This window comes from Copadichromis virginalis, linkage group LG13, assembly GCF_057382275.1.
Source record: "Copadichromis virginalis isolate Kocher_CV1m ecotype Utaka linkage group LG13, C_Virginalis_male_GT1.1, whole genome shotgun sequence".
NCBI lineage: Eukaryota > Metazoa > Chordata > Actinopteri > Cichliformes > Cichlidae > Copadichromis > Copadichromis virginalis.
Window position 1 is genome coordinate 27,278,795 of NC_140630.1, and position 27,978 is coordinate 27,306,772.

General features: G+C 41.2%; 1 protein-coding gene across 1 annotated transcript; it reads right to left on the bottom strand.

Annotated features, from left to right (window-relative positions):
* Positions 1-7,644: 7,644 nt before the first annotated feature.
* btaf1 (BTAF1 RNA polymerase II, B-TFIID transcription factor-associated) lies at positions 7,645-27,953 on the bottom strand. The gene is made up of 38 exons (XM_085478338.1): positions 27,546-27,953; positions 25,750-25,873; positions 24,803-24,917; positions 24,127-24,270; positions 23,350-23,549; positions 22,116-22,249; positions 21,813-21,942; positions 21,664-21,732; positions 21,474-21,563; positions 21,260-21,359; positions 20,543-20,715; positions 20,169-20,309; positions 19,929-20,053; positions 19,406-19,526; positions 19,140-19,244; positions 18,780-18,929; positions 18,030-18,172; positions 17,717-17,891; positions 17,377-17,580; positions 15,305-15,725; positions 14,967-15,151; positions 14,712-14,868; positions 14,306-14,415; positions 13,982-14,183; positions 13,699-13,847; positions 13,151-13,303; positions 12,521-12,642; positions 11,960-12,127; positions 11,735-11,812; positions 11,474-11,603; positions 11,232-11,373; positions 10,988-11,118; positions 10,714-10,836; positions 10,084-10,236; positions 9,668-9,879; positions 9,405-9,564; positions 8,962-9,132; positions 7,645-8,827 (listed from the first exon to the last, which is right to left on the bottom strand). The coding sequence occupies exons 1-38, from the start codon at positions 27,557-27,559 to the stop codon at positions 8,681-8,683; spliced, it is 5,571 nt and encodes a 1,856-aa protein (XP_085334464.1). The 5' UTR covers positions 27,560-27,953; the 3' UTR covers positions 7,645-8,680.
* Positions 27,954-27,978: the final 25 nt, after the last annotated feature.

The following is a 27,978-nucleotide window of genomic DNA, read 5'->3' on the forward strand; positions in this document are numbered from 1 at the left end:
CATGTAGTATGTTGTGATGTAATTGTGGAAGATGGGTGACACCACTGACCGTTTACTGCTGTTGCTACTCAGTGCTATGTTCCAGTAATTGCTACTCATTAGCTCACATACTTTATTCTACTCAGCAGATCCTTCTAAAAACACCAGTGACACATGCTGTACGTGGTTCAGTCCCCACAGAGCACACCGGTGTGACTGTATTTAAGTATGAATGTAAACGTAGCTGCACTGTATGATACATATAGAAATTGGAAGGAGCATGTGTGACCTGTACAATATTAATCATTTATAGCAGGCATGGGCCTAATGTGGCTGCTCTATATATATCTGTACTTTCACCCTTTTTCCTGCCTTCAAGGAAAGAACGGTTTGACGTTTGAATATTTTATTTGAGAAAAACTGACTCCTGTCTCTCCTGCTGTATTCATCAATAAACATGGAGGCTGTTAGCTGAACCAAGCATTGAATATAGCTGCAGAAATGAATTTGTAAAACTGCATCTCGTTCGATTTTGTTCTTTACAGATTTGTTAAGGAGATAGTATTGTAGCTTGGTGAGCTTTAGTGGTCTGAGGTGAGAGGTTTTTTGGGGGGCCAGTTTGCTTTAAGCTGTAGTCATTATGTAGGGCGAATCAAAAAGTTGCTTTTTTTCCAGAATACAAAGAGGAAAAAGTAAGAAGTAAGAATTTTGAGATTTAAAAAAAAAAAGATTTTTCAGAATTTTGCATTCTGAGAATTCAGAATTTTTCCGCCAAGGATGTGGATTCATGAAATCTAAAAAAACAAAACAAAAACATAATTCTCAAAATGCAGAATTCTAAGAAAAGTCAGAATTCTCCCCTTTCTTTTTTTTCTTCAAAAATTCTGAATTCTCAGACTTCATATTAAACATTCTCACTAAATTCTCAGGATTCTGAGATTTCAAAGATTCACAATTATGAGAAAACTCTGAACTGTATAAATGTTCTTTATTTCCTTCACTGGCCCTAATCTTCCTCCTTACAGTTACGATAAGTTAACTTTAGCTCAAAAAAAGACTGGAAGCTCAGAAATGGCAACCTTTATGTTGTCCAGAGCTAGCAGAGGCTGCATGTCTAAAGCTCACCAACATCGAGATTACGTTTTATCTCAATAAACGGCAGAAATTAAACATTACAGTGCCACGAGTACTTTCATGAACTGCTTTCTTGGCCTGAGGTATTGAGTTCCTGCAGTTGTGTGCAGGAAGTAGTCCTCCAACATAACAGCTCATCACTGTGTCGGTTTAAGCATTGTAGCTTTTTAAGAGTCAAACAGGTATGGTAGCTTTCCTTAATAAGGCTCAATGTCATTGATGTAGAAATTTCTAAAAGTGATAACTCCAAAAATGATGGACTGTTATGTATGACGCCCATTTTTATGAACACAATGATGCTTAAAAGGTTGTTTTAGGTCTGCCTACTGTACAGAAAGTGGATTACAGTCAGAAACACCTAAATTTGTATCAGTATTGAGCAATCAAGCATGATTAACTATCATCAGAATCACATTTCAGTTATGTTTGTGTACAACATAATTTAAACCGTTATTTAGAATCATGTGTAATGATGGGTTGGTCACATGTTTCTTATCTTTCCACATTCCTGCAGCCTACACCCGATGTCCATACTGCATTTAATTATCTTTTCTAAAATGTTTACAAAAGTATAGTCCATACACAAAGTATACACATAAAAGAACACCAACAATCAAATAATGAGCAAGCATGTGGACACAGTGGGGTGGAAAAAGTCCCTCTTAACAGGATAAACCAGACCCAGTGAGGGTCAGCCACATGCCACATCGTTGGGGACACACTGGGGTGAGGGAAAAGAGAAAGTAAGAACAAAACAACCAAAGAAAGTATGGTGAATTTACAGGAAATCAAATGTGATCTTTTTAAAAAAATTAAAAACAAGGACCGCTCAACCTGACCCAAACACTTGAGCAGTGGTGTATATTGTATGTTGTATGTAGTTGTATCCAGTGTTGGTCAAGTTACTTGAAAAAAGTAATCAGTAACTAATTACTGATTACTTCCCTAAAAAAGTAATCCCGTTACTTTACTGATTACTTATTTTCAAAAGTAATTAATTACTTAGTTACTTAGTTACTTTTTAAAAACACGATTTACAACCTGAATAGGTGATAAAGCGATAGATCTTTCAGCCCAATTCTACTTTTTCTGCATAATCCATCATACAAAATGTAATCAAATGGAAAAGTCTCTTTTTAAAACTTGTTTTATAACCTTTTAACGTTACAAGTAACGCGTTACTGCCCATCTCTGGTTGTATCTGATCAGAATTTTGTCACCAGTTTTAAACAAAGTCGCAACATTTTAGCTCTGTCTGCAAACAAAATTGAGTTGAACAGTTCCGAGACTGATAGCAAACTCTCCCTAACTCATTCATTTTCTCATATTAGTGGCTCCTATGTGTTTACCAAATCTACATTATGCATGTTTATTAGTTTGTCACACAGTGGCTCATGGTTGCTTACAGCCTGTATCTGTACTTCACCAAAGAGGCGTCATTCAATCCTGCCAGCTGCCTATCGTAGGAGCATTTTAAGGATGACAGACTCCACCTTTGCTCATATCTATTTAACAGTCTCTTCAGTGTCCTGATACTCCTATATGATCTGCTGTAATCAATAACCATGCACTATCATTAAAAACAGCTCAAACGTTTGAAGTCAGTTAGGAAAATCTTGCTCATAGATCTGTAGATTCAGGCCTTTCTTCTTCTTGAAGACGTGCAGACTGCAACGCTGTCTCCAGGTGGAAAACAGGAGTGATACACCTGCTGTCAGGCCTGCAGCTATCAGGCTTGTGATGTTCTCGTCTGTCTTAAAGTGGACAAAAATTATTTTTTAAACTGGCACAAATAATTTGCGTGGCATCTTATTTGATGCAGAACACCTGATTGTTCTGTAAATAGCTGGAAATGGTTATTTAAAAAAAAACCAAAAAAAAACAAAACTTGGCTGCATTTTTACAGTGGGGCAAAAAAAGTATTTAGTCAGCCACCGATTGTGCAAGTTCCCCCACCTAAAATGATGACAGAGGTCAGTAATTTGCACCAGAGGTACACTTCAACTGTGAGAGACAGAATATGAAAAAAAAAATCCATGAATCCACATGGTAGGATTTGTAAAGAATTTATTCGTAAATCAGGGTGGAAAATAAGTATTTGGTCAATAACAAAAATACAACTCAATACTTTGTAACATAACCTTTGTTGGCAATAACAGAGGTCAAACGTTTACTATAGGTCTTTACCAGGTTTGCACACACAGTAGCTGGTATTTTGGCCCATTCCTCCATGCAGATCTTCTCGAGAGCAGTGATGTTTTGGGGCTGTTGCCGAGCAACACGGACTTTCAACTCCCGCCACAGATTTTCTATGGGGTTGAGGTCTGGAGACTGGCTAGGCCACTCCAGGACTTTCAAATGCTTCTTACGGAGCCACTCCTTTGTTGCCCGGGCGGTGTGTTTTGGATCATTGTCATGTTGGAAGACCCAGCCTCGTTTCATCTTCAAAGTTCTCACTGATGGAAGGAGGTTTTGGCTCAAAATCTCACGATACATGGCCCCATTCATTCTGTCCTTAACGCGGATCAGTCGTCCTGTCCCCTTGGCAGAAAAACAGCCCCATAGCATGATGTTTCCACCCCCATGCTTCACAGTAGGTATGGTGTTCTTGGGATGCAACTCAGTATTCTTCTTCCTCCAAACACGACGAGTTGAGTTTATACCAAAAAGTTCTACTTTGGTTTCATCTGACCACATGACATTCTCCCAATCCTCTGCTGTATCATCCATGTGCTCTCTGGCAAACTTCAGACGGGCCTGGACATGCACTGGCTTCAGCAGCGGAACACGTCTGGCACTGCGGGATTTGATTCCCTGCCGTTGTAGTGTGTTACTGATGGTGACCTTTGTTACTTTGGTCCCAGCTCTCTGCAGGTCATTCACCAGGTCCCCCCGTGTGGTTCTGGGATCTTTGCTCACCGTTCTCGTGATCATTTTGACCCCACGGGATGAGATCTTGCGTGGAGCCCCAGATCGAGGGAGATTATCAGTGGTCTTGTATGTCTTCCATTTTCTGATGATTGCTCCCACAGTTGATTTTTTCACACCAAGCTGCTTGCCTATTGTAGATTCACTCTTCCCAGTCTGGTGCAGGTCTACAATACTTTTCCTGGTGTCCTTCGAAAGCTCTTTGGTCTTGGCCATGGCGGAGTTTGGAGTCTGACTGTTTGAGGCTGTGGACAGGTGTCTTTTATACAGATGATGAGTTCAAACAGGTGCCATTCATACAGGTAACGAGTGGGGGACAGAAAAGCCTCTTACAGAAGACGTTACAGGTCTGTGAGAGCCAGAGATTTTCCTTGTTTGAGGTGACCAAATACTTATTTTCCACCCTGATTTACGAATAAATTCTTTACAAATCCTACCATGTGAATTCATGGATTTTTTTTTCCACATTCTGTCTCTCACAGTTGAAGTGTACCTCTGGTGCAAATTACTGACCTCTGTCATCATTTTAAGTGGGGGAACTTGCACAATCGGTGGCTGACTAAATACTTTTTTGCCCCACTGTAGATAAATAGCTGCAAATAACTTTCTTGTTTACAAAACTTGTGCATAGGTTTTTAAAATTTACAATTTATAGTTGCATTTCAAGTTAATGATTCATGAAACATGTTTGTGGTTGTTACTTTTTTTTTGTCTGATTTTAGATCATTTGTGTTAATACAATATGACATGTGAGGTTGTGCTACTTTTTTTTTTTTTTTTAAAAGTAACAAGTAACTATAACTAATTGCTTTTCCAAAGTAACTTGCCCAACAAAAGTATCAGATAATTTCACATATCTGTCAGTTCAGAGAAAGAGAGGGAGACAGAGGGAAGGTGGTGCACTAACATAACAAGACAAGAACTATAACCAAACTAAGTACACGAAAATAACATACACAGCAAATGACAGAAATGTAACTAAAAACAAGGCACTGACAAAATCAGACTGGAAGTGCACACTACAGAGATGTGCTGGAAAATATTATACTGAAAGGATGAAACACTGAAGAGCAAGAATATAAATAACTTCATAAACCCAAGGTAAATCATGAACTCACAAAACTCAAAATACTGGGTCAGTGAACCAGGAATCACGACAAGGGTGTGTTAAAGCTAAATGGACTAAAACTGAGCACTCAAAGTGCTTTTTATACAACTTGCCTCATTCACCCAGGCACTTTTTTCTATGTAAGTGCTTTCTATCTATCATTCACACACATTCATAGTCCTACGGATCCATCCATCAAAGAGCAACTTGGAGTTAGTATCTTGCTCAAGGATCTTTGGCATGCAGACTGAAGCAGACGGGGACTGAACCACCAACCGTCTAATTAGCAGGTGGCCTGCTCTACCTTTTGTTCCATCTCTCTGAGTTTTGTGAGTCAAGTGTAGAACACAAACAGTTTCCTGTTGTGGAAAAATAAATTGAGCATCAAAACCAAACTGATTTTCTGAGATATACTGTATTGAAAGAAAGTTATTGAGATTTATTGAAAGGGATCAATCCAGCCAGAGCAGGGTTCATACCAGCAATGACAAACAGGCAAAATAATAACGGCTCCTTTATAGTGTAGGTACAATCTTTGTGTTTATCATTATAAACACAGTTTATAATTAGTTTATTACAGCTAAATAACAACAGTACACTGAGGTTTAATAAGGTGAAACACACATTTTTCTACTATATTTCCACCCTTTTAATTATTTCTAATCACTCTTGTAGTATAAAATTTGTATGCAAAATATAGCAGTAATAAGAAATCCTCTTGTTGGAGGAGGGCGCTCTTTCACCCCTCACTCTTTCGTTCCAGCATAGCTGTAGGTTGAAAGGGGAGAGCACATTGTACACCCTTGTTGTCTTCTTCATCGTCAATATGGAATTTTTTTTAACCCTTTGGGTTATTACTGTGGTTCTGTAATCCTCTTGCAATGGCTGACAGGGACCCAAGTGGCACAGCCTTCAACTTTGACTCCTGTCTGGATTGTCAGCAGTACCTGAAATGGGCCATTCCACCATTTCTCATTCCAGCTGGTTCTCTGGAGATCTCCGATAAGCACCCAGTCTCCTGGTCTGAAAAGGTGTAACTTTGTTTTAGGTGGAAGGGCTGCTTGAACCATATGAATATGTATATGAATGGCTCACAGGCCCATGTGATGCTAGAATGCCTTTTCAGCTGCTGCTACTGCTTGCAGTTAAAGGAAGGCCTGCTGGTCTTTGTCCTTCCCCACGTTCCTGCAACAAAACATCCACCCTTTTCATCCGCTGTCTGGGTGAATAGGTTTATCAGGATAGGGTGATCCCAAAGTAGGTGCAGTCTGCAGTGTCAGTCAAAGCTTTGTCTTCACAGCATGCTTAGGTGTCCACTGGCAGCAATATGAGCCAAAGCAGAATCAAATAATAGTAACAATAATAATCAAACAATCAGGTCACTATGATTAATGAACCTACTCTGAGCTAATGCTGAGTTTGTTTGGATGTTTTGGGAGGAGAAAGGTTGGAGAAATGTCTGTATTGGTCTGGTTGGCCTTTTTTTTTTAAACCAGTTTATACTAATGCTTTTCACAACCCCTCTAAGTTAACTGCCCCCCCTGCCAGTTTCTTTGGCACTAAAAAAAAAAAAAAACCCTAATGACAACATTTTATATCTGTTTAATCAAGTGTGCGTACAAATGAAAAAGATCATGATTCTGATGATGCCAACCATTTTATATCTATACATCTACCATCTACATTCCTGTCTACGGATACGCGTTTCATGTCGATCTGGATAGCGTACCGCATTGTCCCTGCTGTTTCATGGGCGCTCCCTGGGTAGACGAACACTGGAGGTCTCATGTTGTGATCTTATCACATGAAGGAATATGCTCCTTTCCCCCACAAAAAACATCCCACTGCTTTTAATGACTTTTAGTTTTAAAGTTTTTATTACCCGACTGGAGCACTGGTTCCACCTCTGTGAGGATTTGATGATTATTGACTTGGACCTCTGTTGTCTTGATTATTTGCAGTATGACTGTGACTCAAAAACATGGAGCTCTAATGCTGCTACTGCTTACTACCGCTTCTGAGTTTGTTGCTGCAACCCCCCCAAACATGAAAAATAAAAATCTGTCAATACTAACTTTCATTACGCTCTTTGGCCCCCGCAGTAACATTTAAAGGTCTGTGCTCTTGGGCCACTTACAAATTACACTGGAAAATGTAAAGGTCAAGCTGTGAGAATGAAAAACACACTGTAACGTTAGCTTAAAAGAAACAAAACATAGCACAATCTCCTTCCTCTGATAAAATTCCCACTTTTCTGAGCACTTTTTGTACAAGCTGTCTTTAGAAAGTTACAAATTAGCATCAGACAAATTAAATTTACCCACCGATCCATTTGAACCATGCTTTCCTGTGGAGTGGTAAATTTTGCATTTACCTAGGTTCAAATTAGACCAATGTGGAAATGTGTTACATGTATTCACTTCTAGTTTTTATTTTCCCTGGATGTACAACCACACCATCTACTGGCCATTGATGTCCAAAGAAAAATACATGACTCAAAGGTTTGTAGAATTTATTACAATCCCAAGATCATAAACAAAAAGCAGCAATTAGACAATTATGTACAAGTCTATTCATTTTTTAAAAATACTTATGACAAGTTTCAGGTACCAGCCACAGCTTGGCCTCCTCAGTTCCATCTCTGTAAACTTGCTTTGACGCGCAGTGCTTTCCCGGGTCAGTCTCTTTACAGTACATGTGGAGAAGGTGGACACAGAATATAGTTTCTCAAACAGGGCCTCCTGATGACCACATTTTTTGTGAACAGACTCTTCCAGGGCATGGTCTGAAGAACGGGAGTCGTCTTGACATAGCACAACCCGCTCCTGAGCTCAGCGTTGTGCTATAAAAAGCCAGCACTGTGTGACGGCATCCTGTGGCTTCTTGTTACTCTCTCCCTGTTTCCTTTTCTCATACAAAAACATGTTTGTATCCATCAGGCAGAGAGGTGGGTATAACGGTGTTTTAAGACTTTGTGAGAGGTGGCGGCGGTAGTAGAAGAGGGCGCACATGAGGAAGGTGCATCTAGGTAGTAACATCTGAAGCAGTTAACACTGTTTACTCTGGCAATGTGATATGAGCAGAGGGTAGAAGGCTGTAAAAGTAGCGCCTGCTGCTGTAACTATAAATGATAACTTTACTTATGAAACACTGTGCACTTGAAAGAGTGGAAAACGTTCCGCTACTGTAGACGACGTCTTTCACAGTTGTTACATCATCACATGGTTTTATTCTCTCAGGTTTGCAAAGGACCTGGGTAACTTACCTCATGAGAATAAGTTTGAGTGATGTTGCTGCATACCTATCGACTGTAGAACGACAACGATTCAGGTCTTTGGCTGTGGGTAAGTAATCGCAGTGGGAAATGTACTGAGAGTATTATCCTTCAGGGACTCCTTAACGTTACTCTATTTAAGGTGGCGGTGTTAGGCATGTGGCTGCAGCAATAGGGGTCTCCTCGCGCTCTGACCGGGTCCTGCTCGGCCAGAGGGCGAGATGCCTGATGGATGCTGGGTGGACTTGCACACAGTGCTACTGCAGAGAGTGCATGAAGCTGTCCAGGTTGTACTCTGAATCATACTGCTGCTGGTCCCACAGCTCTCCCAAGCTGTCCAGCACTGACTTCATGGAAGTCTTTCCTGAGGTTGATGACTGCTCGCCCTTCTCACCTTTATCCTCCTGAAACACATTTACAGACAAATGCATGCACAGGGGAAAGATGCGTGCATGTGTTAGTGGAGAACATAAAAATTTGACTGTTATTAGAAATCAGTAACAATAGTACAAACACTAGAGGACAGAGCTGCTCTCACCTTGTCGAGTGTGAAGAGGTTGAGGAGCTGGTCTGTGCCCATGCTCTGCAGGCTGGCGTTCTCTTGGCTTATAACAGTGTTAGCGATGCTCATCTTGAACTTCTGCAGTCCCATGATCTTCTCCTCCAGCGTACCTCGTGTGATCAGCCTGTACACGTTCACCACCCGTTTCTGCAAAAGACAAATGGAACGTACTAAATGCTTTCATGCCAATCTAATTTCAACTGCTTCTCTTTGCATCACTAGCTTTAGACAGCAGCAGCCTCTTGATACAATCCAAGGCTGATCCAATGTGAAACTAAAAGAAAGTCAATTCTTTACGCGGGATTTGATTGTGCAATTTCAGTGTCAGAGGAAGGTTAAGAGTCATCAAAACAACCTGGACTGCCTAAATCTGTCTACACACTGATATTCTGCTGAGCAAGTGTGTTCAACAACAGTACCTGTCCTATCCTATGGGCACGGTCCATGGCCTGCAGGTCCCTCATTGGGTTCCAGTCATGCTCCACAAACACCACGGTATCTGCACCAGTCAGGTTCAAACCCAGACCACCAACATGGGTGGTCAGCAACAGCACATCTATTGATGGGTCATTGTTAAACCTGAGGCACAGAAAGAAGAAATCCTAGTCTTGCATTCATTTAGCAAACTCGCATTGAGCAGACTTCTGTGTTTGACAGCGAGCAACTGTACAGATGAGCTAACCTGGAAACTATAGAGTGACGTTGGCCGGCCTGCACGCTGCCATCCAGCCTCAGGTATGTGACGGTGGGCAGTCTGGGTTTCAGCAGGTCATGTTCAACGATATCCAGCATACTCTTCAGCTGACAGAAGATTAGCACACGATGTTGGGCCACCACTGCCTCAGTGGCCCCCTCTGATCCTCCACCACCACCAAGTCCGCAGTCCAACAGCAGCTGAGAGCAGAAACGTGTTAGACTGAAGGCATGGGGCATCTTTGAAATCAGATACAAGTGAACGGTTGGATAACTGAATACAACAAACATCCTTATAGAATCTCTTCTTCCTACATATCTTTGTGTAAAATCAAAAAGTTATCAGGATCAAACACTTGGTCCACGGAAGATGTGAGAAAGATGACCTGAAGAGTGATATCTCACCTGTTTGAGAGCAGATAGTTTTGGCGCGTGCTGAATGTCTCGCAAGCTTGAGTTCTGTCCTGCCAGCTGCTCAGTGATGCGTTTGTACTCTGGATGCTGAGGGGTCAAGACCAAGCTGGGGTGGTTACACAGCTTCCGCAGGTACTGCAGCGCCTTAAAGAATGAAGACATAAACCCAACTATTAACACGGCGAACCATCAGCAAAGGAAAGACTGTTAAAAACTCACGTAAGGTTTTATAAGATGCAAATAATAAAAAACATTGATACAGATTTTAAGATGTCAGTCATCAGGAGGACAAATGAGGAAACCGTGTGACACTGACAAGCAAGAATTTCCTCACTGACGAGTCAAATCTCCAAATGTCAAATTTTAAGGGTAAAAGGCAAAAGAGAGATTATAAGCCTACAGTTTTCATGAGCAGGCCACTGTTTTGTCCGTCTTATATTCTGCCATGGTGTGGAAAATATGTGGGGGGTATGCAGGCACCATATTCTACTGCATAAATATTTAAGAAACATTTGCTTTTCCATTTACCAGAAAGGAACAATTCAAAGCTACACATTATGGTCAGGACAAACTTTCTTCACATATGAACCGCAAAGACCACATTTATCAAACCACACATACCTGGAAGACATGGCCTGTGGCCTTCAGCTTGGGCTTTTCCTCCTCCTCTGTAGAAGCTACAGAGATGCTGTCATCCACACTGGCCTTGGCTCTAGACTTTGCAAAGTCTTCATACAGCTGAACCTGCAGGCAGTGACGAAGCCAAAATCAATAAAACTGTGCCACTAACAAGTTTTACCAGCATGGATTCCAACCAAGACTTTGCAAACACACATTCCAACTACTGTTCATCATACTAATGTGGAATGTCTCCAAGGTCATTATGGGTCAATACCTGTAGAGGGCTCAGGTTGCAGTAATAGTCCTGAATTATTTTAGGAGGAAGATCCTGGAGGACATCCTCCTTCATCCTCCTCAGAAGGAAGGGTAGTACCTGTCGATGCAGGGCCTCCATTGCCAGGACTCCTACATGGAGAAGGCAACATTAATGGTAGGCCACATTCAGTAAGAGTAACCAGATAGAATGAGAGAAAATCTAATATCTGAAAAAACAAACAAAAACTAGGGGGTTCACATACCTGCCTCCTGCTCCCTCGATGAGCTTTTGGCGTCTCGGCTGGCTAGGATTGGTTTACCGTAGCGTGCAGCAAACTGCCTTTCTGTTCCGAGGAAGCCCGGCATTAGGAAGTCGAACAACGACCAGAGCTCCAAGACATTATTCTGAAGTTAGAGCATTAAACATTATTCCACTCTGAGCTGCAGAAAACATGGAAAGAATGGAAATCTCCATTTCCTTTTCAGATCACAAAGGAAGCCTCACCTGAATGGGCGTTCCTGACAAAATGACTCGGAAGTTGGCAGCCAATTGTTTTATGGCTTTGGACAGTTTGGTTTTCCCATTCTTGATCACATGACCCTCATCGAGGATACAGTAATTAAATTTTATATTTCTAGAAAAGTAAAAAGAAATAAAATCACTTTAAAATGCAGAACAGAAAACACAAAAACAAACAGAAAAACAAACAAACAAAACAAACAGAAAAACAAACAAAAAACAAAAAACCTTTGGAGTAGCACTCACCTAAAAAAATCTATGTCATTTCGGACAACATCGTAAGAGGCTACAACAAGATTGTGTTTTTTCACTTGGTGTTGCAGCCTGAAAAGAAGTACATGTTTACTTAGCTTCAAATAAATGCATTTATCTCTACCCACACACAAACTGTTCTTCCTCACTTATTCAATTTTACAAAAAAAAATGAGAGCATGAATCATTCTCCTGCAGTCATCTCTGACTAATCCTTACCGCATCCGCTCTGTAGGAGGCCCAGTGTAGTGCAGCGGGTTGAGGTACTCTTTGGCGCAGAACTTGCCCACTTCGTCCACCCAGTGGCCAGTCAGCGTGGGAGGACACACCACCAGAGAGGGCAGGGGGCTGCAGTCTGCTGCTTTAGTCTTGGCATATTCCTGTGCCCTGAAGCGCGCGCGCACACACACACACACACAGAGTCACAATTTCTAACACAGCGCTTCAAACATGAGACTGGATCAGAGTTTTAAAGGTCAAAGATCAAAGGCAGCTTTAAGAATGCACCGAGCCTGGACAGACCACCGCTGGTATTCAAGCTGTCAAACCATATTCTGTCTTTTATAGGGCAATAAGGCATGTGGACGAGTAATACCTATAAAAATTATTCTCGTGGAGGTTACTCGTGTTTTGTCTGCATTTAAACCACATTAAAAATGGGCGTAAAACAACTCACACTTATTAAGCCTCTGACAATGACTGCATAGAGTAGCATAGCACTGTTTAAACAGATAATATATTTGAGCACGTACTCCATCTCTGTAACAGTGCTGTTAGTACCTGAGGTAGTGATCGCCTGCCAGAATGCAGATGGACTGCAGCGTCTTGCCGAGACCCATGTCGTCACACAGGATCCCATGCAGCTTGTATTTGTTCAGGAATGCTAACCAGTTCACTCCATCCTGCAAGATTAAACACACCAACGCTCAAATACCACAACACTGAATATCAAGGTTTCACTGGTTAATCATACTAATGATTAGACAAAAGTCATCAAAACAATCTCTTCAATGACACCCATCAGTTTCAGTGCCTATGAGTCAGTTACATTAGTGATGCTGAGGATGTGGCAGCGATTTCAGCAACATTTCAAACAGGATGTCTTCACTTCTGTATTACAGAGATAGATTTGTTCTCAGTAGAGCTGCTAGAAGCCAGTTCAAAGAAGAGCCAGCACATTTACTTAACCTCCATTTGACTGCTTTAAAATTTACTGTAAAGTAAACCATTTGTTGTCAGCATCTCTATCTATGTTGCCAGCCTTCTGCATTTAAGGGAACCTCAGTCTTTAATGTGGCAGAAATACGGTCACACTGGAGGTGATGAGACAGCTCAAGCACTAAAATGTTCCAGAAGTTGTTTGTGTGTCAAAATATCCACAGGGTGGGCATCCTTAAACGTGACACAAACCTGCTGGTACTTCCGGAGCTCTGCTTTAATGGGCACCGGGATTTTGTAGTTCTCCAACTTTCTGCCATCTAGCAGCTGCTCCAGGAAGTGACGTTCTCTAGCTTTCTGCCGGATCAGGTCAGCAGACATGGCAGGAGGGTCTGGTATACCCGCCTGGTAGAAAAGAGGAAAATACATACAGTCCAAACCAGAGGTGTCAAACATAAGGCTCGGGGCCAAAATTTGCCCAGCAAAGACTCCAATCCTGTCCACTGTACAGCTGTGGAAAATGTAAAGGTAGGTATAAATTCTGGACTTTCACAAGTTTTACAGCTTTCTTACTGATCAGGATTCATGGCGACAGATTTACTAAAGTACTATTTCTCAGCAGAAATCTTGAGGCAATTGTACTTCTTTTTCTAATATACAGCTACCCCAGGGATCAAGTTTGTACTTAAACTTCTATACCCTGTATGTAGGTCACAGTGTAAAAGGAGTTTGACATCCCTGATGTAAACATTAAATAATTATTAAAACTGCACTTTAGCCTGCTGTCTGGGTGCTCGTACCTCTAGTGGCAGCAGGCGGATGAGTGTAGCAAAGCACTGTGTGGCCATGAAACGAATGCTGTCGCTGGGGTCGCTCATGCGGCCTAGCACTGGTACTACCAGCAGCACGATGTAGGGCACAATGTCCACATCCAGCTGCTCCATGACACCTGCAGGAGTCTTGGTCAAGGACAGTAAAATACAGCACAGGAATACACTAAATAAAGGCACAAATAAATCAGTTCTGGAGTGCTCTTATATCAGAAAGGTAAAAAAACTGAAAGGTAATGTCACTGAAGGATACAGGCTAAAGCCTCGATGGCGCCTTCTTGTTTGGTGCAGTCATCAATAGCAGCTAACCAGGGTAATACACACTCAAGGAAACTGTTCATGGTCTCCAGTGTGGCTATCTTGCTAAGCACACCAACACAGCGTGCTGCCATGTGACGTACTGCTGTGTATGGGTGCTGGAGGCAGGTGAACAAATGGGGCAGGTGTTCCAATAACTGCAGGAAAAGGAAAAAAAAAAAAAAAAGTCCAACAATCTCCATAAAATGTCACGGATTCCAAATCCATGATAATCATAAAAAATGATCAAAGTAAATCAGTCAAAATGGATCAAACTTACCAAAGGCTTGAGTTCGGCAGCCATGGCTCCTGCCATGACTTCCAGTACTTGTAGAGAGTTGACCAATTCCTGAGCTGCAGCGTCGCCCCTCTCCAGCTGGGCCTGCCTATCTACAACACATGAAACACAATGATTCAGAGTAACAACTCTGTACATCTTAACGATGTGAAAACACGGAAGGATATAGAGAATCGGTTCGGTGAAAGGAGGCCTTTCATTCCACTGATCACTGAATCGTGAGACTCTATACAGCTTTTCGTTTCTAAGATATCTACAATTAAATCTAAAATAGCACAGTTTATGTTCCTAAGTGACAGTTACAGATCTATATTGGTGAAAATCAAGGTGACGATATTTTCACCAGTGTCTATCAAAGATCAAAATCTGATCAACATAATCAACATACCAATGCACTGATTTTCTGTTGCCACTGACGTCAGTGGTCCCACCGTATTCTCCCAAAGGTATGGCAGAGACTTTGTGAGGTCTGCACCAAAGTGCCGTGCAATAGTTGTTAGGGCGAACTCTGCACCTCGTCTCTGAATAAGAAATGGCTTCCTGCTCTGAAATGAAAGAAAAAAAGACCAAGAACAGTAAAGACAACATGGCGTTGTTGGTTTTAAGCTCAATGTGTTGAAAATGTACTTTAGTTCTTCTGTACCTCATCATTCTCTGAGCTGATGGTGCTGCCAGGAGGAAGCTCTGTGGTTGGGTTTTTTGGCGCTTTAGGAGCTGGACCCCTCTTACTGGTGATGGCAAACGCAGCTCTTTGGTGGCGATACAGAGTGATGATACCTCGAGATTTATTGACCATGTGATGCATGCCGTCTTTCTCCAAGCCACCCCCTGAAAGCATGACAATTAAGAAAACCATCAGTGTTAACACATGATTTTTATATTCACGAGTCAAACCTTTTAAAACATCACTGAAACCCCAAATTTAAAATCCTGTTTGTAGCTGACAGACTGAAAATAGAGCCAAGCTTCAAAAGGTCTCACCTTTGGCATTTTCCTGTGTCGGAGGTACGGGGCAAGCAGATGAGGGCGTGGTTGCAGAGTCCACACAGGCTGAGGCACAGAGGTTTTTGATGATCTTAGGGTTGGGGCACGGCGAGCGTCCGGCACACTGTTGAAGCAGCTTGGCTATAAAAGAGGCAGCATAACCTTGGATCAGGGTGTTCTCCTCCCTCTTGATGGCCTCCATCAGAGGCCTGACGAGTGGGTTCAGTTTGTCGGGGAGCACCTGCAGGTTAATCACGGCACAGGCTGCGATCATGTGCACACGCAGATGCAGCTGCTGCCATTCTGTGCTGGTCTCCATCACAGTCGCTTGAGCCTGCTGCCGTTTGCTGTCCAGGGCTGGCCACTGTTTGGACTTTACATTAAACCCGGCTGTTGACTCTGCAAAGATGGTGGTTACCTAGGGAACAAGCAGGAGGGGGATAAAGGGTGTGATTGAAAAAGAGTCTGATGTGTTACAGAGTGCAATATCCATTAACCTTCGAAGTAGAGCTGGGCGATATGAGATTTTTTCATATCACGATATGTTTTTTTCATTTCAGGCGATAACGATATCTATCACGATATAAGCCAAATAACTATATTTGTAAGATTTAAATGTGCCGTTGCTCACAAGTAAAATGTGAAATAATCAGCAGCTTGTTTTGATTTAAATATTTATTTCCCATAATAAGTTCAACAGGGTAGATGTACTTAAGGAACATGAGACTTTTTCAGATAAATAAAGGCAAATATTGCAAACTACACAAAAGGCAGCCGCTAAAGCGTTTAAGTTTCAAAATAGAACAAACAAAACAGACTAAATTGTCAATTCCACTTAGAAACAAAATATTAATTCTAAAAATAAATCTTAGTTTGTTTTACAGAAGAACAGACAAAACTGACTAACTTTTGTCAATATCAAATAAACTGAGAACTAAAAGGAAATTCTCAATCTCTCCTTGTTGTATAGCTGAGCTTTTCAAACAGTTTTAACAGTTACTTTAGTCTGACAAAAGCCGAATGACGAATTAGCGCTTCCAGTCAGAGACTGAGGCTACGTCCACACGTACACGGGTATTTTTGAAAACGGAGATTTTCCGTTTTCGTTTTAAAAAATAATCCCGTCCACACATAAAGGCAGAAATGAAGGAAAACGCTGCTATGAACATGCCAAAGCAGCAGGTGGCGCTAGATTCCTAACCGTGCCTAAATGTTGGCCAATCAGAAGTCTAGAAGCCTCGGTGGGAAAAAGTAAACAAAGCTGGGGCATAGAAGCAGAACCGAGTCGTAAGTGTGGAGGGACAGTAACTGTGTGTATATGTAAGCATTTAAACACTGCAGAGAGTAGAATTAACAGTATTGTAGAAATTCATTTCACCGAAACAATAACGTGGCGCACAGTGTGACGCATGCACCAGTTTATTGTATTTCCAGACTTGCTTTCGGCACAATTTACAGTGCACGCTACTCTGTTTTTTGTCAGACTTGAAATAGCCGAAATACCTTCAAACTACGGAACTTCTATGGCTCTTCCGTTTGACAATCTCTCCGGCGTTGGAACCATCATCTGTTTTCTCTTCGGTCACGCTCGGTTGATTTTTCTAGTCGGCACACTCATTTCCTCCATTACGCGCTGGCTCCATTACCCGCTGGCTGCTTCCCAAACAAACACACGTGCGGCTTGGCACTTGTGCTGTACGTAACAAGTCACGCGACGTGACGCTGCGGCCGTGACGCTGCGGCTCTGCGCTACTTAATTTGGATTGGCTGACCTTTTTTTTTTTTTTTTTTTTTGAGGACAAGAGCGGCGAGGTCTATCGCGATAGCTTAATTTCTCTATCGAGTAAAAGTTATATCGCGATACATATCGTTATCGTTCTATCGCCCAGCTCTACTTCGAAGCCAAGAATTGTTACAGTTTTTGATCAAAAATCATTCATGGTTTTGTTGAGACACCATACCTAGATGACAAACATGCTGCAAAATGCTAATAAAGATCACGGTGCTTCACCAATCTGATAATCGTGTGTCAAAGGTTTATCAGTGCACATGTGTGTGTATTGACTTACCAGCTCACTGGCTTGATCAATGGTGAAAACGTTACAATTGAGGCGGTCCTTGAGGTCTATGTTGGCATCAGCAAGCAGTGCAATCAGCTGCTTGCACTCATTCTGCATGCGTGTGAAGGGGATGGCGATCTCATCATAATACAGCTGCTCAGACAGAATGGCCAGAAGACGAGGCAGCACGGTGGATGACACCGACTGACAATCCTGAAAAGATACGAGAGAAAACCTTTCAGCTTCTGAAAGCCCGATTCTGCTTTGCTGCCAAGTCAATAAATCTTAATCTTATTTAACAAAAAAAAAAAAAAAAAAAAAAAAAAAAATCTCAACAACTGAATTTTACCTTCTGCAGTGCAGCCCAGTCACAAAGCACTAATGCCACTGCGATTCGCTGCAGGGCAGACTTGGAGTTGAGATGGAAGAGCAATAGCTGAGCCAAAGATTCTGCTGGTCTGATCTCCTGGGATGCAGCATTGAGTTGAGGGTCACAAATACACCGACACAAAGCCCCCAGCAATCTGGATTACACAGGTACAAAGAGAGCAGTCAGTGCAAACGCAACCTCGATCACTTAGTCAGCAATTCCAGTTATTTCTTGAGAGTTAAAGATCATTAAGTTAAAGAGTTTTCTTCCCATTATAACTATGAAAACTTACTTGGCAGCCATAAGTCGAGCACGAACTACTACATAGTCCCTCGTAACTGGGTCATCTGTCACCGTCTCTGCACCCGCTATATATTCCTGAACAGTTTCCTTCACCTGACTGCTTGCTTGACGTCCCTTTGTGCCACATTTATCCTGTTTGAACAACATGATATTAGTTAAAGTTTGTTTTATTTCAGAAGATGCCAAATCTACATGTTTGACGTGGTTTTAAGAGTGGAAAGACACCTTCTGTAGACATTTGTCCGCTTCCCTTCTTTTAACACTATTAGTTCATTACATGCAAAGCAAACCTGTCCATCCCAAGTTCTTTTTATTGTTCCTCAGTTCCGCCACACCTCGTTAAACCGGCATTTAAGCCACTTGGTGGGTGGGTGCACGCTTCTGTGTGCCAGTGCATCCCCTGTCTCTTATTTCCTCCTCCAGACGGTTAAGGTTTAAGCTCCACTGGCTCAAAAATGCAGAACATGGCTGTAAGACTCTTATTGTCTGCCAGTCTGTAACCTAGCAACCACAGCAAGGTGCACTGACTTGTGTGATAGGGAATCTGCATTATTTGCATGAACCCATTGATAAAAATAGAAGTGGAAACACTGAATCATTCCAAATTATGTCATGCTGACCTTTTGTTTAAATGTATCATATTAATTCCTGTCACTGTAAAATTGCTCCTTCCTACTTCTAAAACAAAAGATACGCTGAAAATAAAAGTTTTTATGTGTATAAAGATAAAGTATACAACCTTGGAGCGGGCTTTTACTTCCAGCAGCATGTTCAGGTCTATTGGAATGTGGGAAGCTTGCATCATGAGACAGAGCCAGGCACCCATCCATGGACAGCTGGCTGCTACCACATACTGTTGGGGGGCCTGAGACAGCAGCTCCATCCACACCTGCACATAAAAGACGCAGATTAACAATGCAAAAAAATCAAAGTCTCCCATATGTGCTATCCAAGTATAAAAAAAAAAAAAAAAATTTAACATTTACATTAAAAATCGACAATACAGCATCGTCTGTATCGTTCCAGCTGTGTTTTATAACCAAAGTTGGACAGAGTTTGTCATTTAACCCAAAGTAGTTAGGTGAGTCATGTAACAAACCTTTAGGATCAGTTCAAGGATTTCCTCATTGCTCTCTAGTATGCAAGACTGGAAGATATGCCGCAGCATGTCTTGTAGGATGGGATTTATCCACGCTGCACAGCTCTGGAACAGCAAAACCACAAAAACGCCACCTTATTATTAGGGATGCAATTCAGTTTAAAGCTGGATTAAGAGCTAAAAAAACAAAACAAAAGAAATATTTTGCTCATATTTTTGTAAATACATGTAGATGTACTATCCGATTATTATTGTTAGATCTTTACCTGGTCAGCTTTAGACAGTAGTGTGTACAGCGTTTCCAGTGCTGCTCGTCTTACTGATGATATAGTGTGTCTCAAGAATGGCCATACCCGAGGAACCAGAACAGTTAGTGACTGCTGCATGCTGGGATGAGAAAAAAAAAAAAAGGGTCATAGCTAAAGAGTTGGCGCTCGTCTAATTTTGTGCTTGTGGTTCTGTGGGGTGTATTGTCTGTTTGTGCCCTTTTATGGAAAATTAGGTCATTTAAAAAGTGTTTAACACAAAGTACTGTTGTGAGTTGGCTTTCACCCCAAGTTACTAATAATGTCAGTTAATGTCAGGTCACTGACAAAATTCTATGACAGCACTTAATGCTCTTATGAAGACACCCTGCAAAAGCTGTGTATGGTTTGGAGTCAAGGTTTGAAATATGGAATCGCTGGAACCAATTTCTGGTATTGTGAGTCTCCTATTATTCAATAAATCAACAGTATTTTTTGATATATTACTTTATTAGTCTCTTTTTTGCATAAGCTTGAAACTGACCTGCATTGTCGAACCTGTGGATAGGTTAGCAGCGAGGACAGCAAAGTCATAATACTATTGGTGGAAGCAGTCAGATCGTCCAGGTCTAAAAGTGCATCCCATAGTGTGTTCACTATGAAGGGTACCTGAGAGACATTAAGTTTTCAGACTAAATTAATAAGCAACAAGGACAGCAGAAAGTTTAACTACTAACAGAATGCACATTTCACCACAGAAATTGAAACTGGTTTTGTTTCACACCTTATTGGGCAGTAGCTGCACCAAGCCCCTGACCACAGGGATGAGGGCTGCAGCTGCCACGGCCCTGACATCGTCATCCAAGTCCTGTAGGCCGTCTGTGATTGCAGGGAGCACACGGGGAAGTAAAACAGCAATCAAGTCCTTTGACACAAAAGAGAAGATGAAAATCAGCATGTGTGTATACAGCATCAGAAAGCGAGATAACAACGAGAACATATGCGTCCAGTCTGAAAAAAGCTTTTTGTCCAAGTATAACACCTCCTGTTCCCCACAATTCACATTCATGGCCACACGCTACTCGAATCAAATACAATGTCGAATCTTGCTATTCTTATTCAAAACTCATCATATGCACAGTGATAGAGATGGTGTACCTGACGAACAGCCAAGGTATACTTGATTCCCAGCAGGCCTCCATGACGCACCTCCCACTGGTCCTCTTTCAGCAGCTTCAGTAGGACATCTACCGTCCTCGAAACACCAGATTCATTCATGTGGCGAAGGGCCACACCCAGTGTCTGAGCACACGTCTCCCTAACAGGAGCCACTACCTGTCAAAAGGAAGAGAGCAAGATTGTGATAGAAAGAGTTAAATCAAAGCCAAAGACACAGATTGAGCTGAGTGACACACATCTGACAAACATAAGTAAAAAGTTTGGCTTCCTCCTACAGGCTAAACATGGTAACACACTGTCACAATCAGACCTCAATTCCCTGCATCTGTGAAGTCCTAGTTTATCTAGTTTATGCTAAATTAATAATTTACTGAGAATTTACTTTAATTTCTTTGAAAACAGTGATTTTGGAAGGAATTTTATAAAGAAATGTAGCACCCAATCAAAAAAAAAAAGTTTATTATATACATGTGTCACACTTAAAAAAAAAAAAACAAAACAAAAAACAAAACACCCCCCCCCCCCCAAAAAAACAAAACAAAACAGTAACCTTTAGCATTGTCCCTACACAGCCTGCAAATTCCTGGAATGGAGAGTGCTGAACCTTTCAGTAAGGCGCGTAAGGGAATGTACAAAGGAGTGGAAAAACTCTAGGACAAATATGTTCAAAAAACATTTGTTGATAAACAAACAAACCTACCTCATCAGATACAAAATCGCCAAAGCGGTCCAAAGCAAAGACACACAGCAGCCGGATGACCACGTCTTCTATCCATTCCTGATGCTGCCGTAACATCTGCATCAAAATATCAGTACAGTCTGGGTCATGTCCGATTCTCACTCAGCTGTTTAAAAAAAAAAAAGCAAAAAAAAAAAAAAAAAAAAGCCTGAAGATGTGGTTGAGACCTACCTGTTCTGCAGTGCTTCCCACCACCTTCCCTCCCTCAGCACCATGGGACTTGAGGATTTCTCTAAGACCGGTGCCTGCACCATGACGAACCTAAGAAACAAAAACAACACATGTGGTTATTCTTTGAGCCCACTCTACCCCCTCTCATTCAACTTACATTATCAAGTGAAAATAAGTATTGTGTTTTTACCTCCCACGAGGGATTGAAGAGGTCATTGCAAAGCTCCTCACAGAAGCTCTCCAGAGGCCACTCGTTCGTCTAAGGAGAAAACAATAACGCATCAGCTATTTGACACTGTCATCTATACCAGCTTCACCGACTTGTTTCTGATTGCTTACCTCCTCGAATAGACTGGAGTTATCCGGAACGTTGTCGACTAGGATCTTATGCTCTGTTGCTGGTTGCTCAGTGACTACGTTGGTGGTTTTTCTTCGTTTCTCCTCAGGTTCACCTTCAAAACTGTCGTTACTAAAGGTTAAAGACAAATGAAAGTCACAGGATATGATAACTCTCGAATCTTAAAAAACTGTAAGTACGCTGACAAAAAAAAAAAAAAAAAAAAAACCCATGTAAAATACAACACATGCACTCTTCCAAACATACAGTTTTGATTAGAATCCAGAATATATAGATAGTCCTACCTCTTTTCATTAGGATCCATGTCTCTGGATCTTTGCTTTGCTACCAACTTGGCCATCCTCTTAGCCTTATTTTTCTGACGACTGCTCATGCCTGGTCGGAACTCTGAGTCGATCAATTCAGCTGCCTGAATGGTCTAAAAAACAAAAGAGTGGTGTTAATTAAGAAATTCCTCCTCTAGTGAATCTCAAAGTGGGGATACTGTTTCAAGAAAACTTTCCAATTATAATAAACAGCAACTCTAAGCTGACAGCTGTTGAGTCTGTTTCCACAGGCCCCGCTAGTTTAGAGACTTATTCCTCATGAAGAACGAAAGACAAGACAGAACATCTTCAACCGGTCTTTAACTCGCTAACGAGGGAGAGCTTTGGTCAGAACCAGGTGGTGGAGCATAATGCTCATCACCTGTCTCTAGCCCAAATCCTTCAAAGAGCAGCTCTCTATTGACAAACTGTTACAATACACATCACAGCACAAGCACCTCCCACTGTAAAACCCCCCCAATGGTGCTAAGACAAGGCACTGTGTATGTGTGTGTGTTCCTGCTCACCAAAAGGATCATAAAAGCAGGAAGTGTACAACACAAGAAACAGATCTTTCAGATACAATGTATCTACAATAAAACCCACGTCAGCCTCACCCAGCACCAAATTGGCTGGACAGGTGGTCAGAGACAAAGGAATGTCTTTGATTCTATAGTTTGAACTAAGACTTTACAAATTTAAGAAACACAATGACAACATTCAACAATTTGACTTAACAACAGCATTCCCTCTGCCTATTCACACACAAACCATTTTAATTTCCTCATCCTGTGCTTGACTTTCTGCAAACAAGTGTTCCAGCAAATGAAGAACCATAGTGACAGTTTCAACAACTGGAAGCTGCCACAAATATTGATGAGGCAGAAATAAAAAAAGATGATGAATCTACTCTATTGCTATGCCGTGCATACTCACAGGAAGCGTGCAGAACTTCACAAAAAGGGCCCACGACATGAAAATCAAACTACATGACCCATTTACAAACAAAACAAAAACAAATCTGGCACAGACAAGTTTTTAATACTGCAGTGCAACAGGTATAGGTATAAACTGCAATAGCATCTTTTAAGCCTAAAAAGTTCTGGCTACACTGACAGGTATGTTTAAGACTTCCCTTTGACAATTCATTAAACTCAAAGAGACAAAATGTGTGCTAACATATGGTGACTCGAGAGGTCCGAGTGAGACTCACCAAGTGGTTTCCGGAGCTGGATCCAGCTGTGGCTTTGCTTCCGTGTGCTCTGAGGGCATTGGGTTGACAGGTATAGTCCAGGTCCTCGTCGTTGAACAGCTCATCTGTGTTCATCCCAATAGCAGCACCCATATCTAGACCCAACTTCTTCTGAAGAAGCTTTCTCTGGCATGCAAGACGTTCTTTGGGGTCCATCTCACCTGAGAACAAATGACAGGAAGTTGGCTGGAAACTTTAGAAACTTTGGCTCAAAGTGCATGTAGCTGACAAAAAACCCCCCAAACAAACAAAAGATTTACGTTAAACAACAGACAGCATTATGAATGGTCTTGAATGTCACACTGAACTTGTTAAATTTAGTAAACAGTAATATTGGGACCAAGAATGAGAAGTCAAATGAGGCCAAAGGGAAACGACATTACGTGCGTTACGACATACACAGGAACTACAAATTCAAATGACCACCAAAAGATAAGAACGAACAACTTTCTCCTTTCAAACTGTATTCAAATTTGTAACAAAGCAGTCTTAATGGTCAGGTTTGACTGGCATTTGTCCAAACACATTTCAACCTGTTACAATGGTCTTCATTTTAAATCAAAAACTTATTAGATAATGTCTTTCCTCAATGGAAAAAAACAAGCAGGAAAATGCAGATTTAAAATCTTCCACTTTGGTAAACGCCACATACAATCAGACAAGAGGCCGTGCAGGTTCAGACGTGTGCATGGGAGAGGTTATTGCAGCTGAAATAATATTTGAAGAGTCACTACAAACCAGTTTTGTCATCCTGCAGCTCAAATTCGGCCCCAGCAGATCCCAGCAGAGATGCCCCGTGTTTCAGCAGGCGGGAGATGTCAAAGTGGTAGAAACTCAACCGGTCGCAAGATGTTTCTTCTGGAGACAGGTCTTCACAGGACTCTTTACAGAACAAACACAAAGTTTCATAATATTAAATTGTCATTTCAAATGGTGTAGCCAAGTGAAAATGAAAGGGAAGGTGCAATATTCAAATTGTAGGTAAATTAGCACAGAGCATATAACACAGAGAAGGTTATAACTCGCAAAAACAAAAAGACAATGATGCAACATTTCACTATTTTACAAAAAATATTAAGTAGTGTGAAACTAAACAGACAAAAAGACATCAATTTGGGGCATGGACACCTACTTTAGGCATCTTTTCCAGTTCACAACAGAGGGCATCATGTGTTAAACCAGTATGTATTCAATTACACCCTTAAGCACCTAATAATTAGTACGCAAGTTTTCACACAAAACAGTCACTTTATGAACTGATATGAAACCTAAGTCAAACCTATGTGGTCTGAATTTTTTCATAAGCATGTTTGACCAAAAGAATAGATCACTTCACAAAAACAAATGATTATTGTGATGCATATACCTCCAACTCATCACTTAAATATTTTAATGAGAAGGCACAAATGCTCACCTTCTTTAGGCTTTGGAGCTGGTTTCCATTCAGGAATATTCTTCACAATGGCCTCTACAGCTTGGCCTGCTGCTATACGGGTGTCCCAATTGGGACTCCTTAGATAGGTCAAGACCTTATAAATGACAGAAAAGAGATTGCATTGACTCTTTGTACAATTGGCTGCAAACAGAAAGTTTTAACAGATACAGCCAAAGAGGTGTACCCAAGATAGCCATATTTTAAGACAGCTGCTGACAAAAACAAAAACATATAGAGTCTGATCTTGTGATGCACAGGAATTACTTGTACATAATCTGACATTGTTATTTGAAAATTTGCCCATGTTTAAATTGAGCATTCATCACTGCAACTTAATATACACCTGATTGTAAACTGTGATAAGAGAAAAGCGCCCCAGTTAAACCCCATACAATCTCACAAAGCTCAAGACTATAGGATTGTTCTGTATACAATAATGAAGCTCAGCTCATTAATCTGGTTGGAAACACAGATGCCTTAAGACATTATTAATATTCCACACATCTGAGTGTGAGAGCACTTATGGATACTCAGGCTGGTATAGCCAACAGGGTTGTTTAGAAAAAACAAACAAAGACGACATTCTGATACTGCTGGGTTTTCTTTCCCTTTAAGTCCCAACTTGAAGCTGAGAAAAAGTTCACCAGCAACTACACAAAAACAGTTGCAGTCTGCATAACCAACTCTATTTGGACAGCAAACATGCAAAGCAAATATGGCGTCAAGTCACCAGAAGCATTGCACTACTACAGACAACTTAAAAATATTGTTCTTCTTTTGCAAGAAATTCTCAAAATATTTGTCACATATGTACACCTTACAGCTATGAAGGTGTGTACACATGAATATACACAGAAAAATATTTTTTCTGCTCGATAGCCTGTGACAACCCTCACAGCTAATCACAATTATATGAAAATACACACCTTTGATAAGAGGTTATTAAGCTCATGTGGGTGGAGTTTAACCACTTCTCCAAGCTGCTGGGCTGCTGCTTTCCTGGTTACTGGTGTGGTTCCAGTGTCGAGCAGGATAAATAATCGGTCAAGTCTAAAGACAGGTTACAAGAAGCACACAAAAGAAAACAAATCAAGGTTGAAAGTAGTCAGTAGAACATCAGCGTGGACCTTCTTGACAGCCACTGTCCAGTCAGCAAATTACACAATGTTTAACAGTGGCAGCAGAACATTAACCTGTTGGATCACTTAATGTTCAAACATGATGTAATGAAGATTTAAGATACTGAAAGCATTTTTTTCCTAAGAATGAAGCTCTCAATGTTACCCATTAATATAATTGGAGTTAATTTAAAATTAATTAATTAATTAAATCTGCATCATCCTGGAATTTTACGATCAGTCCATCTGTTTTTGATGCTCTACGGTGCAAATAATTAAAGATGTAAACTAATTAAAAGAGTCACTACTTTATTTTCTTGGCTTTGCACCCAAGCAACCTGCCTAATGATTCCAGTCTTTCACCAAGGTCATTAGCAGTCTATTAATAAAGTGAAGTGGATTAGGGATGTGCAGATATCCCTTCAGGTTCTACAAACACTTAATCTGGACAAGAGATGAACGCACACTAATATACACACAACACGTGGACTCGACACAAATTTTAGAAATTCTGTTTACAACAAGAATATTTGGAAGAAATCAAACGTCTCTAAAAATCAGTTTTAAAATTTGGACTAAAAAAAAAAAAAACTATCATCGAAGTGTGACTGTTTAGGTTTCTAATATTAACATAACTGGTTAAATATTAGAGAAGTATACTTCTCTAATATTTAACCATTGTTGGAGTCATTTACTTTCAGAACTTTTCCAATGCAGCATTTGCTTTGGAATGCAATGGGCTTTTCTTTTGTGTTTTTTAAAATCTTTCAGATGTGGGTGTGTGATTTTCATGATTCACTCTGTGTAATGAACTCTGAAGGCAGAGGAGGTAAGAAGGATGCCCCCCCCCCCCCCTTTTTTTTCCCCCCCTTCTGTGTGCAGTGTTCCTATGTGACCCCTGTTTAGTGTGCTGTTATGAAAACTAAACTAGCCCCTGAAACACACTTAAGTCAAAATTATCCCTGCCATCTCTGTGTTTTGTTACAATGCAAAGGCATGAACTGGAGCACTTAAGAAGTTTCATAAAGGATCTTCTTGATCTATAAGGAAAACCTGCTGGGCTGGAATCAGAAAACTGGACTTACATGCCATCAGCTACACAAGAGCCGTGAAGTCTTCAGTACCAGAGAAACAACATAACAACAATCCCCCAACAAACTATAGGTGGACTACACCTGAGTGTATTTACGGTTGACTTACAGGTGCAACTGTTCCGGACACTGACATTAACTGGTTGTGCATGCAGAGGCGGCTAGCCAGTGGTGGCATCTCTTGTTTGCAAAGCAGCTTTACTGACATAACTCCACAGCAACGTTAATTAACCTGTACTTAACGCCGGCATCAGCAGAGTGTTACAGAGTACTGGGATGTATTTTAATGTCGCACCTGAAAGTGAACACGAGCCCAAACTTACGTTAACACTTCGAGGGATATCACAAGAGGCGACCAATTCACACTGTAACATTACACTTGCTAACGTTTGTCAGGCGTCGCCATGCCATTCTCTTCCTAATCAAAAGCTAGCAGGTATTAGCAAGCCCGCTAGCTAATAGCTAAAAAACACCCTGGGATAGATAAACAGAGCTACTACAGACGTATCTTACCTCGATACAGCCATGGTCAGTTATTGTGGGCACTTCAGCGTCCTACATCCAACAGGCACCCGACAACTTGAAACTTTTCTTGCTACGCTGTTTCCAGTACGACAGATAACAGCAGACAGTCATTAGCTAGCTAGCAGCTACCGCTAGCTAGCCGAGGCCCCAACAGTGTGCTTCTGTCTACCAAAGAGAGAGAGTTCACAACCAATTCATGTCTTCAAAGTTGCCCCGGTCGTCTCTCTGCTGTCTTCTTCCACAAAATATCGCCAAGTACCATTAACATAAAGCCCAGTTCACCCCTCAGAACTCTTCGCAGATAAATATTTTAACCTGATAAGATTTAAAGAGTTATTTTGTTGCACGTTGAGGACGACCCAGAAGACTGTTTTTATATGAGGAGCCATCTTGCATTTATTCCTTCCTCCATAGCAGGCGG

What these genes read in the sequence shown, in the direction of transcription:
- btaf1 (XM_085478338.1), bottom strand. An exon ending in TCCGCCTGCTGCCACTAGAG is followed by an intron (nt 13,304 to 13,698) that starts GTACGAGCACCC and finishes CTTTTCTACCAG; the next exon opens with GCGGGTATACCAGACCCTCC. An exon ending in ACCTCTTCACACTCGACAAG is followed by an intron (nt 8,828 to 8,961) that starts GTGAGAGCAGCT and finishes AATGTGTTTCAG; the next exon opens with GAGGATAAAGGTGAGAAGGG.